Raw genomic sequence first — 14,322 nt, 5'->3', positions numbered from 1 at the left:
TCAGGAACAGTCATAAGGGAGGGGAATAATGGGAAAATGGGGGGGGGAGGAATGGGAGGATACAAGGGATGGGATAAACATTGAGATGTAACAAGAATAAATAAAAAAAAATGTACCTTTCAATACCATATCACAACGAATAGCTTTCAGAAATATTATATAAAGAGTTTGTGACTGTTGTATGAATCAGGAAACAAAGAATAATAGAAGGTAAGTATATTTCTCCAATTCAAACAAATAAGTGTCGAAGGCAGAGCTTATCCTTCGGATTCAGTGAAGATTCAATTTTAGATAAAGTAGACATGAGAGCAAGTTGTTATCTCCGTTTTTTTTCTGAGGCTGGCAGTAATTATTTATGGTTTGTGAAATAGTTTCACCAGATACGGTTTGCAGAAGGGTAATGTCTGCATGTGAAATGTAAGTCATTAAAATCCCAAAGAAATAACAACTCTTAATATTAAAGAACACAAAATGGATGTAAACAATTATGTGGGGCATTGCTGGGCAAGGAGAAAGTCCTCCTCCTCCAGTTATCCATTTGTTCAGAAAGGGGAATGACTCCTTTTTGATCTCAGAGGGCTCCTAAGTCGGATCTGGTAAGAGGTGTTACAGACCTGTAAGAGGTGTCACAGACCTGGTCATGCTCTGATAAAAACTAAAGCCACCTTCGGATTACTAAGGGCTGTTTCTCTTTCCTGAGTTGAGGCTCTCAAGATATTTACTATAAACAGTTCATATCCTGAGACATCCCCTTTTTAAGACTCCCAGGGCTTTTAAACCCTGGATTCACAAGTGGGAGTCATCCTTTTTTTAGTCCTTCCTTTCCAGCCTTCTGATCCTTTTTGGTCCCTCCTTTTTCATCCTGTCTGTCCTTTTAGCTTTTGGATAGTTTAAACTCCCCATTTTCACAACAAATGCATGAGACTTAGAATGCACAACACAGTTTAGCTTCTGGCTTCACTGACTGTCTTCTTTGGGCTTGCCATTCCAGAAACTGCCTTCAGCACTTAGCAATCCAGGTGCTATCAGACTTCATGCTTGTGAGAAAGAAGGGGGCCTTTTTCAGTCAGAGAGGCTTGAGAACCTGGATTCTCTCTGCCAAAGAGTGCAAATCACGGTAAGGACCTGCTCTCACTCCAGGAGAGCCTCTCCTATACACCATGCCTGAAATCCAGCAGGCTCCATTATTGTCCTGCAGCTTCAGGCGCAACGACCTCTGGTTCTCCATCACAGTGCAAGCTCCCTCAGAGCAAGGAGAAAATGGAGGATGACACAATTATATTTAATACAAATGTATACCTAAGAGAGTAGAGTATACTTGAGATACAAGAAAACCTAAAATTGGATTTCAGGGTAGCTGGGGCAAAGGTTAAGAAATAGGCCTACAGGAGAAAATCTGGTCAGCTGCATAGAGCAGCCCCACTAGAAATAGTGTTGCCTAGTGACTGCCCCAAAGGTCCCACTGGAGATGGAGTTGATAAGAGACCCAGTTTTATGACCACATTCCTTCCTGCCCACCAGAGATAGGGTTAATAAAAAATCAGACACTTCCCTTGACAAGATAGTGAACAAAGAGAAAAGAAAGCTAAGCCTTGGGTGGTCTTGGCACCTTTTTCTGTAGCTTGTCACCTTTATAGACATTAGACCTCTTTATGTTACTCAACCAATACATGCTTGCCAGGTTGGAACTCCTCTGCTTTGGGGCACTGGGAGGGATATAAATTTAACCTCAGCCCAGAGATCGAGGCTCTTTTTGGGTACCACTGTGTTGGTGACCAGTCAGAGCCCAGCTTGAGTCGATTAAAGGTCCTCATGTATATTGCGTCCATATCGAGTCCTGGTGGTCTTATTTGGAGGTCTTGCGATCTGGGTACAACAAACTGATACTACAATTCTTTCTTAATGTAAGATACTAAGATCTCTTTATTAGCTTATTCCAGAAAAACAAACAACTTCTCTCTCTCTCTCTCTCTCTCTCTCTCTCTCTCTCTCTCTCTCTCTCTCTCTCTCTCTCTCTCTCTCTCTCTCTCTCTCTCTCTCTCTCTCTCTCTCTCTCTCTTCCTCACTCTAATACTAGCCTAGCCAATAACACAACTTTTGTCCCATCTCTCCAATACATAAAGTCTTTAAGTAGTATTTAAATGACTCTAGTCTATCTGGTGGTTTTATCGAAATCATCTCCAAACTCTGAAGTTCCATGGATCTTTGGTTCCTCAAATGAGTCACCTTGTTCCTATTTTGGGACGTTTGTATTACATGTTCCCATTAGTCAAATTTTGTAACTCCTCATCTCTTCTTATTTGAATCTCAAACTAAACTGATCAACTATACAATTCTTCCTTGGATCACAAAGAAATTCTAATTGTTCAATGATTCATTAGCAGAGCCTTTTGTAACATATTCAAATATTGGATATTTCTATCATGGTCTTTGTTTATTGGAGATCAGCTACTCTAGAATAGAACAAAGTTCATGAAAACTGCAGTATCTTACTTCCTGTGATAAAGAGAGTGTCTGTAGTACTTTTATTTTAATCACTGAAATTGAAGCTACCCAAAAATTTTTGTAATATTTGTAAGCAAAGATAGAAATAAACATGGAAACATACTTCTTTAAAACCTTCATATATTTATATTTATTTGCTTAATCAAAGCAATGTAATACATATTGGCAAAACTTATCTAAATATATTTTATGTAATATGTGATTCCTTAGTATTGTCTCATTTTAATAAAACATGTAAAAATGGTCTATAAGACCCTTTTCTCCCCTTGCCTTCTTAATAACCATCCTAAATGTTGAGCCACAAACAAAAGTCCCAAAATATTCCCTAAGTATGAAATATTTGTTTTTATTGTTGTTACTAATTATAGCTATGTAGTGATACTGTAATTTTAGGATTCAAATTATCTAATAGGATGTAGATGAACAATTTTGTGAATGATATATTAAAATACATACAATTTTAATTCCAGGCTGAATTTATATTTTTTACAAATCAACATCACAATACAATTAACTAATTAAGTAATTATAAGTTGTATATACCACATGGTTTTTCACCTGACAAAAAAAAAGAATCATGTAGAATGGGCTCACAAAAGGAAGATATATATGGCTAACTAGGAGAGTAGTAAACAGGAGAGTGGCCTTTTTAGGTAATTTATTTTTTGAGGCTACTATGGTTAAGTTGCAAGTAGAATCCCAAACATATAGACTGTGAATATCTGATGAAAATTTGACAGCTCTGTGTCTTATGAATTATGATGATAAATGTGTGAAATAAAAATTTTCCTGCAGGGATTTATGGAAACCTAGCTCAATAAATATAAAAGGACACTATAGTTTTCACTTCTAGGGTTAGTTAAAATAATTGCAATGATAATAACAGGGCAATCATGTAAATGAGAATATCCTATTATATTCTGACTTGGAATATATATATATAGTGTGTGTGTGTGTGTGTGAAAATTCCCCTTTATAATTTATGCCTGACTTTTTCAAAAACCATGAGCATAAAATGTGTTTTCTCCTTCCCTCTTGCCACACTATAATTTAGTACTGGCACAGCAATCCTCCCAGCATATCTAATGAGTTTCTTCATCCTATTTTAAACCTTTAAATCTTCATAAATAATAGCTAAGTAAACTTAAGGCACTTGGACAAATTCTTTAGCTTAATGTATTCAAATCCACAGTTGGCACTTCATTTTTTTTTCATTTAAAAATAAATCTATCTTGTCTCTACATGAATGCACACACCTAACAATATAAATCAAGCAATACATGCAGAATAATGGAAGCTGCTTGTTATTTTAGTGAAAAATAGGCCATTTTCAGAAATGTCTCAAAATCTTTTTTTTCAATAAGTCAATACAAATTCTTAAACTGATTCATAGCCACAGTGAGTTCAAATAAGGATTTTCACATACAAATGAGAAACTTTTCTCCATGAGTATATTCATAAAGAGATGAGTAATATTCTTCAGAAAAGAATTTTCCAGTCATCTATTACTCATCAAGGATGTTTTTTATGCACATGAATTTTCACATGTTTCTATGGCTGCTACATTTACACATTGACTTTTGTAGAAAGTCTTGAACTATTAACTGGAAAAATGTTTGACAATTCTCAAAAGCTTAGATCAGTAGATAAATAATCTGCCTACTCATAATCTCTATTTTAGTTGTTATAGTATAAATAGTTAAGTTACTCACATGAAAATCTAGCCATAACATCCCAGAAAAAAATTATATGCCTTAAATTGCAAATATAGATTAAAGTATCAAACTATATCAAAATAATAACAAAGAACCTAAAATTTCCCTGTTTTCTAAGATGTAACTTCACAGGGCTTAGTTTCTGATGACTCAGTGGTTAAAAGGACTTGTTGCTGCTTTTGCTGGGGTCCAGGGTTCAGTTCCCACTGCCCACATGGCAGCTCACAACCACCTGTAACTCTCTCATTCTGGTGGTTCTAATGCTTTCTTCTGTCCACCACAAATATGTGATGCACATAAACTCACACAAACAAACATATATATTTATGAAATAAGCATAAATAACTGTATAAATGTTTCTAAAAGTAGACTGTCAGTATGTTGCTCATGATGGCCTCCTGCTTTGAGCTTCTAATTTTGGGGGTTCAACGCCAGGACAAAAGGCTTAGGTGCTTATTTAAAAATATCAAATTGTATGGTGGTCACCAGGTTCTCCCTGCATTACAATGCCCTACTGGCTAGCATACCCATCCCTTATGGTGAACTCTCCAGACCAGGGCCCTGAGCTGCTCTTCCTGATATAATCCAACAATTCGGCTACCTGCTCTCTTTGTACTTTGGGGCCTCCTGGCTGTTGGCCCTGGTCTCCTTCTCTCCCTTCCCCTCATTCTTCTCCTCACATAGAACATCTTACTCTAGTTATGTCCAGTCTGGACTCTCTCAGCTGTTTCTGCCTCTGGCTACATTTTCCCTTTTACCCAAAACAACCTTTCTCCTCCACCATACCTAAAAGCAGTCATGTTTCCTTCTTACTTCCTTTTCCATTCAATTAGTGCCAAAACCCTACAACAGTTATGCCCTTTCTTTCCCCTTTTTATTTCTTTTTTCATTTACTAATTAGCTAAGATTTCAGCCATGTCATACTAAATTATTAATTATAAACAAACAAAGATTTACACTTATAATCCTAGCTACTCTGGAGGTTCAGGCAGAAGATTGCAATTTTAAGATTAAATTGAGTGTCATAACAATTTCAAGGCCAACCTTACAAGTTTACTCAGATCCTGTCTCAAAATAGAAGAATGCTCGGGATGTTGCTCAATAGTAAAATCCTTGCCTAATATATATCTATATCTATATCTATATCTATATCTATATCTATATCTATTACCATGATTACCACACAGACATACACACACACACACACACAGACACACACACACACACAGACACACACACACAACTTACTTGCTTTGTTTTTCCATGCTAGCTACCCTGAGGCACTCCCATCTTGAATTTAGGAGATTCATTTGTTCTTGCACTTCAGTTTCTTCATCTTCTGATAATTTTCCTTTTCCAACTAGTTGACTTCCTAACTGTAGGACATTTCCAACACGTTCTTGATGGGATGTCAAATCCATCATAAATCCCTGAAAAGAAAAAGGTAATGACTGTAATCAACGTTTGAGGAAAACATTAGGAGTTTGAGTTTGATTATTTGCAATTTTAAACCTTCATCCCATTTAAATGCATATTCTCATTAAGCACATTCTGGTTTTGATAGTATGGAATTCTTCATCATTTTAAACATGAATTAGAAAAAAACTATGACCTTAGAAGAACTTCTGAGGTAGAATATCTTAAATGAAACATTTTATGAGAGAATATTTAATAAACAGCTCACAGGAGGACCTGGAGAAAATAGTAGCACATGCTTATTATCCCAGCACAAAAGATAACGAGGAAGGAAGATAGGAATTATGTCAAGGCTAGCTGGGTTATATAGTTAGTACCAGGCCTTCCAGATACAGAAAAGACCTATCTCAATAAAAGAAAAGAAAGGGTATGGTATACAGAGAATAATCTGAGCAACTATATATTCTCAGGAAACCTCTCCCATTGAGGATCCCCCAATATACTACCACACAGGTAGTCATGGTGTTCAAATCCACTATCAGAACCTAAGAGGCTTATCTTCAAATACAGATTGCTGTCATCCACTGCACAAATGTTATTTATCAACATCTCAAAAATTAACATAGACAAATATATTTGTAAGTATCTTACTTATTTTCAGAATAACGGATAAAAGGAAGACTTGTCATTGTAAATTGATGCTTTAGGCTCATAAATCAGTGTTTTGTTTTACCTCATGAGCATGGAACTGTTCTTTCACTTCTTCAACATCATTTAAAATCTCTCCTTGTGCTCGCAATGTGTCCTCTGCAGACAGAAGCCATGAGAGCACTTCTTCTAAAGCAGTTTGGTAACTGTCTAAGTTTACTTCTGTCTCCATCAATGAACTGCCAAATGACTTGTCTCCAGGAGCTTCCAAATGCTGAATAGTAAAATAAATTGAATGTTATATGCAGTTACTGTTTTTTTCAGACTATTTCAGTACACAGAAAATGAAAAATTGAATGAAATGTTTAAAATGTTAAAAATTTCCACTTGCATTATCATGAATGGCAAAAACAAAAATAGTGAGCCTGCATTTTAACTTTCTCATGAACACACACACAAATTCTCAAATAACAGTTGAAATCTACACCACATTAACATTTTATTAAAGTTCATCTATATTACACTAATGAGTGTTGAATCTTAAATCCATACATATGAATTTAATAAATGAATTTAAATTTATACATATATGAATGTATATTTAAATTACTGGTATTATATATGCATACTTTTTCAATGTCTGTGAAGAAACATCTCTTCTTTGTATGCCACAAATAATGAGATATTTCCAAAACTTTTAAAATAAGTATCAGCTATGTATGTGTAAATATGTATGAAAGTAAACTTTAAAAAATATGGAAGACATATCTGAAGATCTCAATACCATATCACTTATGTCTAGTATTTACTATCAGAAGACAACAATTTTAGCATTAAATGTTATAAGAAAAATATGATGTATGCTCTTTCCAATTTAATTGGGCTGATATTAAGCATGATGTCAAACAGTTTTCTTAGTCTATCTGCTAGGACACTAGAACTAAGGAAATACTGGTTAAATGTATTCATAACTCTAAAAAGAGAATCTAATCATCTATAAAAGTAATTGATAAAAATTTGTCACAAACTGACCTCATAAACCTTAATTACGAGCCTGTTCAATGGCACATAATAAAATGCAAGGAGATGGTTTTGCTACAGAGACTGGAGTGTGTTGTATGGATAGGACTTGCCCCTACTTACAGACAGGGTAGTTTACAACATAAAATATCAGCTTCTAAGCCTGGACTATCTTGGCAGATTCTGATGTTCTACAATTTATATTCAATGAGAGGGATGCTCTCCTCAGAGAACCTATATGCTCTTTTACTCTTACTTTGGCCAATAACTAAGTGAAATAACAACAACAATGAAAACATGAAAAGTCTGCAGATATTTTTAATAAAGTGCATAAATAGTAGGTTTCTGTATTTCAAAAATCTAAAAAACAACATACTCAAATGTGTTTCACCCAGAAGTAAGAGTCATAGCCAAATATCTGATAAGGTTAAGCAGAGGAAAATAAACATTACCTCTTACGGTAACTCCCTTCTTTAATTTTGACTTGACACATATGTTGGGTAGTATTTTGAGAGAAAAAACTGCATTTCAACCTTTCAGAAACTGTCTTGCCTTTGATGGCTACTACACAAATAGCCTTTCTTGGAATTAGGCTATGTTTAAGACAGTGAAACAGGGTTCTTTTCAATTACTGAAATGGCCAAATTTTGCCAACTGCTTATACACAGGAAACCAATTCAACATTTATGAAGTTATCACAGCAACAACTACTGTTGTCTTAAGTTTAACATGAATAATCAAGGGTATTGACCATGTCATTGATTACTGAGATGACACTACCAAGTTAGACAATCACTTATGTGGAAATTGATGACACACAAAGCACTTGTACAACAATCCACAATCCCTTATTGAAACAGCCCTTCTTTAATTAGTTAGATGAAGATGAAGAGAATTAGAATATGAGCTTCACAGAAAGTAAAATACAAACAACTGGGTTTATTTTGTGCTTCCACATTCTAATAGGAATAAAATCCATAGAAACACAGTAGTTACAAAGTGCGAAACACGAGACTGGATACCCTATGAGCATATAAAGGGGGATGAAGTCCCCCTCAGGCACAGTCATAGGGAGGGGAGTAAGGGGAAAATGGGAGGGAGGGAGGAATGGGAGGATACAAGGGATGGGATAACCATTGAGATGTAACAAGAATAAATTTTTAAAAAGTGCAAAACATATAACTTGATAAGTTTGAACCCACATTTTCTCTAATAATTGGAGTTATAATAGAGACAAGTATATGCTAATACTGTAATTTTTAAATTTTTAATGATTGAGTCTAATGGTAAGTAGCAAATGAACAATATGTCAAAAGACCTCTTGATAAAAATGCTTAACCTAGTACAAGAAATACATAAATTATGTTGTAGTTACAATTATTAGTAAGTTTGTATAGATAAGTTAAAACAGCTTTAAAATGTTTTACCAAGCACTATAGTGACAGTATTTTGTAACTGCCTGATTTTAGGGGTCAGAGTATTAATGTAAAAAAGGTGACACTACAAAACTGAAAAGGATAGGTATACATTTAAGTAAGTTGTGTGTGTGTGTGTGTGTGTGTGTGTGTGTGTGTGTGTGTGTTTTACTGCTCAACCTGGAATCTATTGAAAAATTTATAACACCAGAAATGTTATATTCAAATAAGTATCTATAAATGAGGAATAGAAAATAGAATTACTATTAGACAAAGATAACTACATTGTGCCATTGTGGAAATTGTTTAAAAAACTTAAAACATTTTATGCTTTTCTGACATTTACAGGCTTTCTTTTGGGGAGAAAAATTTAAAGCTATATATTATTGAGATGCCTTTAGAAGGGGGAATAATGGGAAAATGGGGGGGGGAAGAATGGGAGGATACAAGGGATGGGATAAACATTGAGATGTAACAAGAATAAATTAATTAAAAAAAGAAATATCTAAAACTCATAACTCTTTAATTTAACTTTTTGTGTGAGAACAAATATAAAGTAAAACCTTTTAAAAGAAAGGATCATAAAATCAAATTAAAACATAGATTAGCTATTTCAAGTTGTGTACATATTACTTTTACTCATATTTATAAATTAATCTATACATATGACACTTTGATAAAAATTATCATCTGGGTTCTGGACAATACTTTCTTCATATATTTTTTGTTCTTTATTGCATTTTAAAAGTGTTCACTGATCAGAGATATAAGATAATATACATTGTTACCAATCAAAAGGCAAAGAAGACTTTGAGTTCCTGGATTAGGAGAGATTTAAGTATACTTAATTGTGTATAATTTAAGAAAAATTATTCCAAAAGATAAAGAAGCCATCATTATGTTTTTACTAATAAAACTAAATGTATGGCTTATCTATAAAATCAATAATAGTCTAAGTTTCTAGGAGCTGAGATTTTACTTAGAATATACTTATAAAACATTACATATTATTTAAAAATGAATTCCTAACCACAAAATTAGGTATTTATATGATAACTTACCTTCTTAGTGAGGTAGGTCACTTTGCTTCATTTTATTTTAATCTTTATTTTGGAACTCCTCTTTTGTATATGTGCGTGTGTGTGTGTGTATATACATATACACATATAACTTCAATTATTAATTTGTAAATAATGAATAGAAAGAGTAAACTGAAAATTAGTAATACCAAAATAGAACAATGATATGCTTTAAAATTGATATTAATGTGGCTCATTCAGTATCATACTGTATATATTCCTCTGATGACGTGAAATTATGCACTGTTTACTTCATGAAATGAAGCATGGTGAATGATGGACTCATTGTGACATTTTTTTTTTTTACTTCATAAGATTTACTTGAGTACAAGTACTCTGATGTAACAGTAATTTGGATAAAGTGATAGATTTTTATCACACTACTCAATGCAGAGTGTTCTTTAAATCTTAGGAATCATTAACTCCTAAAACTATTAGAATTTAAAGTTCAATTGGGGCTAGAGAGATGCTCTATGGTTAAAAGCATTGGCTACTCTTACAGAGGTCCTGAGTTCAATTCCCATTGACCACATGTTGGCTCACAACTATCTATAATGTTATCTGATGCCCTATTCTGGCATGCAGTTGCACCTGCAAATAGAGTACTCATATACATAAAAAATAAATACAGCTTAAAAATTCAGAGCTGATAAACTCAGTTAATATATGTAAATAATATAATCCATTGTTAAATTATTTGCATACCTCTTTAGTTATTATTCTATAGACTATGCTCCAATCTGCAACGTTCTTTTTCATGCTTATTGCATCTTCAAAACAATCAGAACAGAGATAAAATGCCTCAAGTGTTTATTATGTGTAAGGTGTAACATATCCGTGTCACTAATGATCTAATTTAACATCACAACATAAGAACCAAAAATTGCCTTCATTTTAAAGTATGGAAGTCTGTTTGATAAAAGTTAGATTAATGTCTAAGGTAATAGAGTAGAGCAAAACAAAACAAAACAAAACAAAAACAAAAAACAAAACAGAAATGGGTGCAGGACACAGTATTTCCCTTAAAGAGTCTGCAAAATTAACTGTTTAACAAACATTATTTTCACAAACTCAAAAGGAAGAATTATTTCCCAGAGATTGCTAGGTTTGCAAAATAGTACCCCCAAATCAATATATAACAATGCACCATAATTGTGTGAGGTGGCCACTTTCTCTCTCAAACTGATACAGTGGTTGACGGTATTCTTTGATTCACAGTCTCTCATCCATATACCCATATGTGGCCATTTTTTTGTATCTTTAAATGAAAGGTTTAGTGTAGCGCTTTACAATTCTCAATGGAAACTTGTTCATAGGTGGATTTCTAAAAATGGTATTATGAGTGAGCTCCATTTGCAGAATGATCTTAAATTTACTAATTAATTTAAAATTTTAAATTGGTATAAAAATTGTGTTCATATAAATTATATATCAACGTTATCACAGGAATTTTAAACAATAAACATAGCTGCGGCATATATGAAAATATAAAACATGCTATTTGGATTACTTCAATTTACTTTATCTACTTTGGAAAAAAAACTGAACAAATTTTCTGTCTTTGTTTCCAAAGTGAGATTATACATATTATGTTTTTAAAAGATTTCACTATAGTTTAAAAAGATATTCTACTTTGAATCAGTTCTACAGGCCTGATTAGTATAATCCTTCAAAAATATTTTGTGAAATAACTATTCATTTTATTGTTTAAATTTTATACAGTGAGATGATTCCATATTTTATAAAAAAGAAAGAAAATTACTGTAACATCTATAAATTGATACAATGAGTTAGACTTAAAATACTAAATGTTGGGAGCAACTTAAAATTTTAACAAATTGTGAATGTCATACAAATTAAGCATAAAATGACTGAGAGATATATGTTTGGTCTAGTTTGGAAAAAAGCAAATCTAAAAAAAGAAATCAAAATCAGACAGAAGAGAAATAGTAACCACTATATTTAGAATCTTGTGATTTAGAACTGCTAGGAAACAACACAATCTGACCTATAAATCTTTTCTGGTAATCAAATTGTGCCTAGGCCTGAAGGCATACAAATGACATTTGTTTAAAAGGATTGCAATTGTCCTGTAAACTTCTTTTATAATTTTATTAACTCATGTTGTTCCATGCATTTGGCCAACTCTGCTTATTTTTCCTCAGTCCTAAAAGAACTATCAACTGCCAATTATCATGGGAACAGTTTATCAGAGTATGGATTATCTGAAGGTCTTATTTATCTTCCACTTGCCCTTTTCACAGCTCATTAGCACATAAACAAGAAAGTTAAAGCAAGTTAGGAAAGGCTGACAAAATTTTAAAGAAATAAATTGCATCCTTGTCATCTGTGCATCTAAGGAAGTATTTGAAAGTGCAAGAAAAAATAACCAAAATCGAATGCATAAAAAATGATGTATAAGATAATAATTTTATTTGACTGACATATTTATCAATGTATTTTTAAAATATTAATTGAATTGACTAAAGATTTTGACATAAAACAAGACAGAATATCTTAATTTTCTTCACATAAGGACGTCTTTATTTTTATTTTTTTATTTAAGTAATTTATTCAGATTACATCTCATTTTTAATGCCCTCACTTGTATCTTCCTATCCCCCTCCCTCCCTCTTTGATCTTATTCCCCTCCCCTAGGTCAGTGACAGAAGGGGACCTTTTCCTCCACTATAAGACCACAGCCTAACAAGTCTCTTCCTGGTAGCCTGCTTCCTCTTCCTATGAGTGTCACCAGGCCTCCCCACCAAGGGGAAGTGGTCTAATAAGGGGCACCAGAGTTCAAGTCTGAGTCAGTCCCTGTTCTCCATGCAAGTGTGGAGAATGTCCTGTCTACTGGCTAGATCTGGATAGGGGTTCTAGGTTACTACATGCATTATCCTTGGTTGGTACAGTAGTTTTAGCTGGCCAGCCTGGGTCCAGATGCGCCAGCTTTAATGGTCTTGTAGGTTTCTGGGGATTGCATTGAATCTGTAATTCACTTTTGGTAAGATGGCCATTTTTACTATGATGAGCATCAAAGAATCGCCTGATGGAGAAGGCTTCAAATGTGGCAAACAAGCCACTGAGCAACATGTCCTGGTTTGTGTCACAGACAGAATTCTGCCTAAAAATGGGAAATTTTGTATGCAGGCAGAGTTAATGGCCAAACTCTGCCAAGATAGGGTAAGCAAGTCCTCAATAGTTCCTGCCTCACAAATATGTATGTCAGATATATTGGTCCAGAAGACTGAAAAAGATGTTCCAATGTTACAGAGAGTTTTGGGTGTCTGTTCAGGCAGCACACTGTCTCTGTCATTTTTTTCACTTTCAAAGCTGCTAACCTGCACTTCCTGTTTACTCAGGTAATTAATTTTATTCCTCAAGTCTCTGATGGGATTAATGAGTTTATTTCCTTCCAGATAAAATGCATCTTCACTAACATAATATTAATGATCCTCTAGAATTCTTCCCCAACCAACCTTTTTAATTCTCTATTCTTCTACTTGACCATCTGCCAAACATATCATGCAGGAGAAACTGAAAATTTATGCATCTGTCGCTTCCTTGCTACTTCCAGAGGAAATTTCCCACCTCCCAACAGTGAAAACAATAACTTGGTGGATCCTTTTCTCATGTCCATTGCAATACATTGAGTTCCACAGAGACAGCTCTGGCCAAGCATGAGCTGGACAGTCAATGGACAACGCTGTCTCAGTGAGGAAAGTCAACTAAAAGAGATCCTAAGAAGTGAGAGGCAAACTGTCTTTGTATGCATTATTTGTGCAAACCTGCCATGAGCAACACAAGAAGAAGCAGAAGAAGAAGCTTCTGTTAACTTCTCAGTGTTCTCCAAGGAGTGCTCAGAATGGTGGAAAACCATGTCTGCTAAAGAAAAGGGGAAATTTGAAGACATGGCAAAATTTGACAATGCTTGTTATGGAAGAGAAATATATGGCTACACACGCCCCCAAATGGGAGACCAAAAAGAAGTTCAAGAACCCCAATGTACACAAGTAGGCTCCTTCAAAGTTATACTTGTTCTGTTTTAGTACCACCCAAAAATCAAAGGTGAACATCCTAAATTATCCATTGGTGATGTTGCAAATAAACTAGGAGAGAGATAAAACAGCACTGCTGTAGATGACAAGCAACCCTATGAAAACACAATGCAGTGAAAAGGTGGTATGGTGAAGGCTGAAAAGAACAAGAAAAGGAAGAAAGAGAATGATAATGATGAAGAGAATGAGGAAAGTGAGGAAGATGAAAAAGAAAATGATGATGAATAAGATGGTTCTAGCAACTTTTTTTTTATCTCTAAAGGATTTAATCCCCCTGTAAGCAATTCACTCATTTTAAAGAAAAAATTGAAATGTGTGACTGTGTAAGATTTGTTTTTAAATTGTATAGTGCCTTTCTCTGTATAGTTAACACACTACCAAGTCTGTCTTTAGATAGATACCAATGATTTTTTTTTTACCAGTGATATTTTTAAAAGCTGATAACCTTGCCTTCTATGGTTTGGGG

The 14,322-nt window shown here is 34.1% G+C and overlaps 1 protein-coding gene across 10 annotated transcripts in view; it reads right to left on the bottom strand.

The window, feature by feature from the left end:
• Positions 1–14,322, bottom strand: part of Dmd (dystrophin) — a 2,465,896-nt gene that overhangs the window by 1,479,052 nt on the left and 972,522 nt on the right. For all 10 annotated transcript variants that reach the window (XM_051140917.1, XM_051140916.1, XM_051140911.1 and 7 more), the window contains exons 10-11: positions 6,370–6,558; positions 5,469–5,650 (exon numbers count right to left, since the gene is read on the bottom strand). In XM_051140917.1, the coding sequence (XP_050996874.1) occupies positions 5,469–5,650; positions 6,370–6,558 (371 nt within the window). The remainder of the gene's footprint in view (positions 1–5,468; positions 5,651–6,369; positions 6,559–14,322) is intronic.

The sequence above is a fragment of the Acomys russatus genome, chromosome X (genome assembly GCF_903995435.1).
Source record: "Acomys russatus chromosome X, mAcoRus1.1, whole genome shotgun sequence".
NCBI classification, from domain to species: Eukaryota; Metazoa; Chordata; class Mammalia; order Rodentia; family Muridae; genus Acomys; species Acomys russatus.
The sequence above is the reverse complement of the archived record's forward strand: the minus strand, read 5'-3'. Positions and strand labels throughout refer to the sequence as shown.